This window comes from Lampetra planeri, chromosome 1 (assembly GCF_965212315.1).
Source record: "Lampetra planeri chromosome 1, kcLamPlan1.2.h2, whole genome shotgun sequence".
Taxonomy (NCBI): Eukaryota; Metazoa; Chordata; class Hyperoartia; order Petromyzontiformes; family Petromyzontidae; genus Lampetra; species Lampetra planeri.
This window is the reverse complement of record NC_136107.1, coordinates 13,956,363-13,965,517: the sequence shown is the minus strand read 5'-3', so window position 1 is coordinate 13,965,517 and position 9,155 is coordinate 13,956,363. Positions and strand designations below refer to the sequence as shown.

The following is a 9,155-nucleotide window of genomic DNA, read 5'->3' as shown; positions in this document are numbered from 1 at the left end:
TCATCTGCATTAACTTTTAATATATGACTGTCAAATTGTTTGATCACCCAAAAGCAAATGTATATTTTTCAACTTCACAATGAATGTAATAAAAGGTACAATTTGTTAAATGTGATGTACATCAAAACAAGACTTATAAAGTGCACAGCAATTATTCAAGCTGCAATCGGTTTACACTTTTAAATATATTTCAAGTTCATGATATAATGGACCAGTGTTGTTATTATGGTGCAGAGATGTGGGCACCGAAGATGGCATAAGAAAGATGAGGGCTTGAAAGGGCAGAGGTGAGGATGCTGAGATTGAAGTTGGGAATACCTCAAGGGAAATGAGGAATTAAGAATTTAGAGTCTTAGCAGGGGTTACAAATATTCTGAAGGTGAAGTAGGCAAGATGTAAATGGTTTGGAAATGTGCTGAGAAGAGACAAAGATAGAAATAAGATGCAATTACCGTATTTCCTGCATACAACCCGCGGGGTATACCACTTTTTACAAACAAATAAAGACCCTGCGGGATATATGGAGGTGCGGGCTATCCCAGAAATATTTTACACGTGTGACATGTCATAACTCGTTTAATTGTTTCATGGTAGGACTATCCACTATGCAACACTTACCTTTGACTAAAGCACTGCTGAATAAACCACTCACACTAAAATTGCACGTTATCACGTTTTAAATTGTTTGTACAATTAAACGACAATGTTTGAAGTGCGCGCGCACTGTTTACTGGCGACGGGAGAGCTGGGAGGAGAGAGGTGGGGGGTGGGGCAGCTGGGGAGAGAGGTGGGGGGGGGCGAGGCAACGGCGTTACCGTAATGCCGCTATTATCTGCGCAGTGCGCAATCTACCAGTGCTAAAACTGTACAGTACTTATCTACCAGTTGTGTTACTTATTTATTGGATATTTACTTTTGTTACTTATTTACTGTTTTAAGTTCACTCGTTTCCGGTTGGTTTGTTTTCTTTGTGCACGTTATGATTTTAATTTTAACAATTGATAGTGGAATGTATTACAAATGTAAACTTCGTATTAATATGATGGAATTAAGCTGCGGTAACGACGTTAAATATATGAATGCATGCGGGGTATATGGAGGTGCGGGCTAACTAAAATTTGTTTTACACAAAACGCTATTTTTGCGGGGTATATGCGTCTGCGGGTTATATGCGTATGCGGGCTATATGCGGGAAAATACGGTAGTTACGACCAGTGCAGGGCATAAGGAGCAGTCAGCCTGCCTTGCAATAATACATGTTATATCGGTGGTAACAAGTTGCATGATGTGATTTGTCAAAGGCCAATAGGCTTGCATCCTAGTTACGCTTGAGGGCCTTCCCGCTTCCAGAAGCGAAACCTACGGCAAGCGGCACGGCCAGCATCGCAATTATAGGCACCAGCGTGCTCTTCGCAAAGCACAGCAGGTAGAAGATGGCCGGCGAGGCGCCCGGTAGCCGGACCCACTCGGCCGCGTGCAAGATGCCCAGCGAGGCCGCGGTGCAGGCAAGACGGCTGCGGCGCGAGCCGGGGGCGGGGACGGCGCCGGGCCACGCCGCCAGGCCCAGGCCCAGGCACGCACCCGAGTCACGCATGAGAGAGGCGAGCGGCGTGGTGTCGAGCCGCACCCACTCGCGCCGCATGCACCACCGCTCCGCCAGCTGCACCGACCTGCGCAGGCGTGCCACTCGTGTTGGATTAACGACGACTACCACGTGCGCCACCGTTGTCACGGTCTCCATGTGCTTGTGACATCAGTAATTAGCTGCGTACTGAGTTTCTCTCCCATTCCTCCAACCCTAACTATATTGAGTGCACTAGCAGTTGGTGTAAAACTAAGGTCATGCTTAAAGTATTTATGTGTTTCTTTTCATTCGTATACTAAGCTTCTAAAGTTTAAATGAAAAAAAATACAAAAAAACACATTTAGCTATTTGAAATTAAGTTACAAATTTATTATGAAATGTCTTGCAAATAGTCATAAAAGGTTGGGGTTATAAATGTATTTGACTTTCCATTGCATCGCATAATAACGTTTTATGAGCATTTTACATAGTAGCAGTTGCTACGCTTCCACAACGATAATAAATGGGACCCAAGCTAATGCTTCAGGAGTCATGTGGGATTGTATGGAAGCATGGTGCCTGTATGGGGGATATGTGCAATGTGAATAGTGAATCTGCGAGTATTCACCAGTTCATGTTGAATCCCAGGAACTGCATTCCGTAGAACATGGCGAAGGCAATGCCTAAAAGGCTGAGAGACCAAGCTACGTAGGGAAGTAGCCGCTGTGTTTTGGGCAAATATCTACCGAGGACCTGACCCAGAAATAATCCTGCATACACACAAAGACAAAGATCATCTATGTAGCCTGAACAGCTGTTGGGGAAAGGACTGTTAGCAAACACCAATGAAGGCCAGAACAGCGTACTACTGGGTGGTGTGGTGTGGGCAGCTCAAAGAAGACACACACAAACTACCAATACCTGTACATTGGCCAGGCTTAACTTCATGGCAGTATGCCAAGTATTATTTTATTTAAACATAAATCAACTTTTATGTGCAGCATAAAAAAAAGATTATGAATGCAACTTAAAAATTTGATTCCACACATCGGTAAAAAACATTTCAGCTTTTGAAAAACACTGCATCGACCAGGTGTGGTCGATAACCTTAACGCGAACCACGTGGACATATATCCATCACTAATTTATCTGGAGTCGACATGTCTTACATCGACTGCCCACAAAACTTGGACTATGTTGCCATGCATCAAATGTTTGGCACCAACTTTCGATGCTTATATATTCTTACAATCTACTCTATGCAGAAGCTCTTTTTAAACCGTAAGTATTTAAACTGGCTCCCCATCTCTACATCTCTCCATCGTGTGTACTACCTGCGAGCGTTCCGCCCAGCACCTGGTGCGGGAAGTGAGCGAGGATGTAGATGCGGGACACCCCAACAGCGGACAACAATGCCAGCAGTGTCCCGTATGACACGGCCCAGGCCACCCACCTGGGGAACAAACACATGGCACCAATCGCTAAGCTTGGTACGTAGCGACGATGCAACGGTTCATCGATTCAAATGCTTAAGCACACTAGATGCATGCGTTTAATTGAGTGAGAATAATTTTTTATTCCTATATGCGAGTCACATGACCCCTGCAGGCAATAAAGATGGGGCATTCATTGAAACGTTCAAAAAAAAAATTTGAATCGTGATCCCAAATTGCGACAATTGGGATAGTTAAGTTAGTTAATCCACTTCATCCCCTATGGGGCATAAGGCCACAATGAGTTCCCTCCACTTCTTCCTGTCCTTGGCAACATGTTGAGCCTTGCCCCAAGAGGAGTCGATAGCTGCCAGCTCATCCTTCACGGTCTTGTGTCAGGTGGTCTTGGGTCTAGATTGAATCTCTTCATTTCACGGAGGACTTGGGCCGTCTTTGATGTCTCATACATAGTGCGGACGTTCCATGTACCAAGTCGTATCTTGGCTTTAGGACCCAGTAGCACTCTCCTTCACACTCCTGACTTCTAACAGGCTTTCATCAGGAGTGGTCATACTGCCTGTCGGTAGGCTTGAGCCTACTGTGGCCCGAGTGTTGTCTCTCTTTCTCATTTTGGTTTCCACAACGAACATTTTTTTCCAGGGTAGTTATATGGGCGCTACACCCAACCCCTAACCTGGAGGGCCAGTATACTGTCGTTTGTCAAATCTCTCGTCTGAAACCGGTCCGGTATGGTTAAACCTGCCTGGAGCCAGAAATCCCCACTGGCATAGCTCTCAAGGTCTTTGAATCACACGAGCCTCACCGCCACAACAAGGTCACATCAAGACGGTGAGGGACAATTTGGGATGGATACTTGCTACTGCCGGTGCGGTGAGTGAACATCTACATATTTTAATGTGCCACACAAAGTGGTTGTCTTGTGGAGAGATTGGCCCACATCATATAACTTTGGAATTCCTGAATTCCTCTGGCAAAGATTAGCACAGCTCAAGGTTCATCCGAGCAGTGGGACACTTAACTATGGTGTAGGGCCTTGATAAGGATGTGCTATAGAATGGATGCGCAGTCCGATGGTTGACGTTTGACAGCACTCACTTGCAACTCATTAAACACTGCCCCTTAGTGTATGAGTGTGCTCGTAGATGGTGCAGCTTCACTGTGCAATGCACATCAGAAATTAATCGTCACCATTAACAGCATTTATTTAATCAATCAATGGCATTATCCTGCCATTGTCATCTATCACGGTGATGTCACAATCCATCCCATCCTCCAAATTAACTGATCTCATCGTTCCATCTCTTGGGGAGGTGGGTCATCCACTTAGCCATGTTCCTACCCTCGGCTGCCAATCCGTCACCAGTCCCATCTATCGGCCACCATGCCGTCTGTGTGTGTGTTGGCCATGTGTGTGTTGACCAAGGGTGCAAACTATTGTGCGTGTCTCTTGGCCATATCTAAAAAAAATATGTGGGTCTCCAGACACCCAGGACAATCACAATGGCTGTATCCCTGCCATGACATATTCGATTAGTAAGGTTGACTATGTACGGTGCGAAAGAAGTTCAACATACATACATACGACACCCCAAGAGCCTTCATATGCATTACCTCCTACACACGACCGTCAGACCTGGCTTCCTTACTTGTTGGTAATGGAGCGAAGGCGAGCAGACGTCCACGCAGCCAGCACCACCCACGCTGCGGCCGACACCATGACATGGCCTGATGGGCTGCCTGTAATAAGCAGCACCACACACCGCAGCAGCACAAACAACACAAATGCGGTCACGTTAACCCCCTACATCTTGGGTGAGGAACCATTTCTTTGCTGAGGGTTGATGAAGACTTTCAAATACCTTTGACAGCAGTCACACTTTAAAACACGTCTCAGTCTGTCACTGCAGTGACAAAAGTAACTGATTGCATTAGAATTAGAAACAGTGTTGCCAGATTATACTTCATCACACGAGTCATAGAGCAGCACACTCATCAATGCACCATAGCTTGGTTTTACTTGATCAATTCAGCGAGGTGTGTTGAGTCAGTCAAAAAAGTCAAATTTTGTCTGTGAGCTAGTGACCAGGAAGTGGCGCTCATTTCCCATGGCAAGTTTAGCGAAAGGCTGACGATTGCAGACCAAGCTCCGGCTCCAATGGCAGAACAAGGGCGCTTTTAATTTTTTTCTCAAGTATTTTATTTAATGGTTTCTGTGCAGCATCATGAGTTTCAGTTGCATAAAAAATGCGACGTAAATATGCATTGCTGTTGTTGTTGTTGCTGACCAGAATTTAAACTCAACATTCCAACTGTAAGTTTACTGTTTTTCCAATAGAATCACAGACTGGATTAATATTAGTCTGTACATGATTATTAATTAATAAGCTCAACATTTGTAAATCTAATTGGTATATTTACGAATGTTTTAGATGCTTGTATGTTGTAGACCATGGGTTCAAGTCACACCTGCAGCCACTAGTGGCCTCTGGATTTGCCACAATGTAAAAATATATATACATTCTTGAATGAGCTGTTATCTTGAATGGCAACGATGATCAAATCTTCGGGAGGGCAGGAGGGGGGAGGGCCCAGGTGCAGGGGTTCGTGAGATCAGTGCATGCGCAGGAGCAAGATGGATTGTTGCATCGGTAGACCGTGGGAGATGGTGATGGCTTGGGAAGGCCTTCATCCAGCAGTGGAGTAATCATGACTGTTGATACATATTTTTAAGAAAGTTTCATTGACCAGCAAACGATTACGACGAAAATTGCTGAACCATCGGGCAAGTAGGATCACCTGGTCCAGTTTCACAGGTGTTGGGGAACTGTTCCAACTGCAAGATGCCGGTGGAGTTCAAACCAGACTGAAGGACCCACCAGTAAGGCCGCTCACCAAACAGCAGCCTGCAGATGAACACAGCCACAGGAAAATACATTGCATTTGCACTTTATAATTTATCATTTCTCCTAGCCAGGTCAAATTTAACTTATGGAGATATATCGCTGACTGGAAAATGTTTTTTTTTTAGTTAACAGAGGAAAAAAGAACATATAATTATGATACAAGCAGGTATGAAGTGTTTGGAATTGCAATTAGTCTCATTGAAAGTGGAAAGCACCTCAATAAAAGTGAAAAGGCCACACTTAGAAATTAAGGGAAAGTGCACATTGTTTGGGTATATATTACATTAGCCAACTAGACCGTGGCCAATGGTGGCTGGTTGCTCAAATATTTGGGAGGTCAGTGCAGGTGGGGAGGGGGGCTAGAGGATACTACTCCTGCTAAATCGGTTGTGCAGTTGTGTGCCAACAAGTAGTCAGGAGAAGAGTGTTGTGATCACTATTTCACGATTAAATACATTACCACCATTATCATAACCAGCCCAGAGTCCTTCCACTGAACAAACTAGCCAACCAGATCATAGGACTAGCCATAATTATTTTAGTTTTAATTTGGAGGTTTCTTTGCTAGGTTGAGATATGTTTTTAATAAACCTAAGGGTTTTTCTGTTCAAATCAATATGAACATGTGTAAAAATTTGTATCTTCATCATTAAACTATTTAAAAAAACTATATAATATTTTACCAGGTAAGGCCCACTGAGCTATATAGCTCTTTTTCAGAAGCGACCTGACCACAAATGATTGCTCAACAAAATGGCCTATCATGTGGAAAAACTTACAGCAGCCAAATACTCTAAATGCATGTTTCTAAATGTGGAGGGAAAACCGTAGGACCCAGAGAAAAATCCACACGACCACAGGAAGAAAATACAAACTCCAAAAATACAGGCGTTGGGGTCGGGATTGAGCCTACAACCTCCAGTATACCAGGTGAGGTAGTTAACATCTAGCCACCGTGGTGCCAAAAACCATGGTGCCCATTTGAATCATAAACGGACATTTGTTTTTATGAGGTTTTATTTTGGCCCTCTAATCAATTTTCCAAAAATATGCTTAACTTATTCCACCATATTTATTTTTTGTTGTAAACCCAAGACATCAGTTAAGAGCAAATAGTTTGTCAAAATATTAAAAAACCCAGGACTGCCGTCCGCATGAACCAGGGAAGGGGGTGGGAGCCTAATTATGCACCACCCTTGACCAAGTTGGGGGGAATTTGTTTGTCCTTGTCAAACATCGCAAGATTCACTACACGCTTCTTAGCCTTGAACAGTCTGAGCGGGAGCCATGCGGATTTCCAATGGGCCTACGTTTTAGAAAATCTATTAAACAGATGACGTGTTGTTGTTCAATCATTGGCACAAGCCCCATAATGACGAGAATGATCCCTATGGGGTCAGGCCTCAATATTTGTCCATTTGCTTGAGGACGTATTCTCCAGACCATACACGAATCTGGAGTTTAACTATCTGGCTCCGTGCAGAGCTCTAAACTCCACTAGCCATTGAGTGGTGACTTATGATTTACTGACGGACAGCGTGTGGACAGACGGAGAGGGATTATAGTTAGCACTGCTGCCACTCTGGTCTGCTTTTCAGAATCAATGTGAGCTCTCTGGTTCGATGCACCTGACCAAGCCCAGATACCTGAATTATGGCAGACTGTGCGCTTGGCGTAAGCCTCGCGAATTGCGGCTTGAGTTTTACTCATTGAGCGTGAAATTGGCGAGGCTCTCCCCTGTGAGTTTCACGCATCGAGCGTGGGACCAGGGAGGCTCAGCGTGGGTCTCCTGCACGGTCTCACGCATTAGGCGTGAGACCTGCCAGGATTGAGCCCGTGTATACTTGGGCATTCCCCCCTCACCATTTGAGCACCAGGTTGAGCCACTCTGCCATCAGAGCCACCCAGAGCACGGCGCGGCCCAGGCCTGGGGAGAGGCCATGGGAAAGCGGCATGAGCAGCAGGTGCGCAGTTCGTGGGTCCCCGAGGTCGCTCGCCAGCAGCAGGAGGCGCACCAGGTGCCCGGCTCCCTCGGCCTCCACAGCGGTTCCCGTGGGGCCCCGTACGGCTGCCTGGAGCCTCGCCGCCACCTCCACGCCGTGCGCGTATACGGCCGCCTCCATGGGTGGATTGTAGGTTGACGAGTGGTTAGATGATTTGGGTTAATCGGTAAGGTAGGTGGGTAGGTGGGTGGGTAGGTAGGTGAGTGAGATCCTGAGTCAATGGGTTTGAGTGAGCGAGTAGGTCTGTGAGCGAGTCAAGCTGATGCCCACCTGATGTCGGGCATTGAAACGTCCTGGTACTGCCGCTGATTACGGTGAAGTCGGGGCCGCCGCCGCGGGCGTTCATTGACTTGGCACCGGCACGAGCGACCCGGACGTGGGCGCGCTGCCGCCGGGTTCGACAGAGCGGCCACGTGGTCGCCGTGCGATTTGATTGGTGGGTTGCCGACGCCACGTTGGGTAGGGAAGTGAAGCCCCCCCCCCCCCATTGTTGTGCAGGGTGGTCCAGATGTCTCGTGACCTCCATTTAATTATCCGAAACGTTTAAAAAAGTAACGTTTATTTTAAACTGAAATAAAAGGGGAAAAACGTGCAGGGATTAATTCAAACCAAAATTTGGGGGGGTGGGGGGTCACAAGACATCTGGAGCAGCCAGTACACGGACACCATGTTAGGCAAGGAGGTTGCGTGCGAGTTCAATTGAGCGACTTGAGGTCCATTTTTCGTAGGTAAAGCGTGGACACCTGTACGTTGGGGAGGGTTGAAGCGTTGCATGTGGAGGTCGGTGGCGAGTGGGGTGCCCGCTTGAACCGGTTCCTGGGCCTCCCCTAGGTCGACTCAGCCTCAAATTAGCACCTGGTTTGGTGTTTAATCTTCACTGGGGGAGACAAAGGCGACCGGGCGTGGTTGTTGACCGTCCACACCCCCTCGTCTGCCGTGCCGGCCTTCATAGGTGCTCGCTAACAGCACTTGCCCCCCAACAGTCTGTTAAGGCCATACGGGGAGATCGTTGTCTTTGCCAGCGGTGGCGAGATGTTACTTCTCTCGCCTGGTATGCAGGAGGTCGTGGTGGGTTCGATCCCGACCCTAACGCTTGCTGCATATTTGGAGTTTGCGTGTTTCTCTCCGTCATCGCGTGGATTTCCCCCCGGGTCCTCTGGGTTTTTCCCCACCACATCTAGAAACGTGCGGTTATAGAGTATTCTGGCTGCTGTACATTTCCACATTGTAA

The 9,155-nt window shown here is 46.7% G+C and overlaps 1 protein-coding gene across 1 annotated transcript; it reads right to left on the bottom strand.

Annotated features, from left to right (window-relative positions):
• Positions 1-8,332, bottom strand: LOC144718730 (glucose-6-phosphatase 3-like). Its single transcript, XM_078594216.1, has 6 exons — positions 7,785-8,332; positions 5,815-5,921; positions 4,665-4,755; positions 2,899-3,017; positions 2,193-2,334; positions 1-1,670 (listed from the first exon to the last, which is right to left on the bottom strand). Exons 1-6 carry the CDS (start codon positions 8,042-8,044, stop codon positions 1,319-1,321), a joined length of 1,071 nt encoding a protein of 356 aa, XP_078450342.1. The 5' UTR covers positions 8,045-8,332; the 3' UTR covers positions 1-1,318.
• Positions 8,333-9,155: the final 823 nt, after the last annotated feature.

Bases quoted from the DNA above. Each gene is read 5' to 3' on its own strand.
- LOC144718730 (XM_078594216.1), bottom strand. From the start codon at position 8,044: ATGGAGGCGGCCGTATACGCGCACGGCGTGGAGGTGGCGGCGAGGCTC. The intron at 3,018-4,664 runs GTAAGGAAGCCA...TTTGTTCCCCAG, and splicing joins CTTCGCTCCATTACCAACAA to GTGGGTGGCCTGGGCCGTGT. The intron at 2,335-2,898 runs GTAGTACACACG...GTGTGTATGCAG, and splicing joins GCTGGGCGGAACGCTCGCAG to GATTATTTCTGGGTCAGGTC.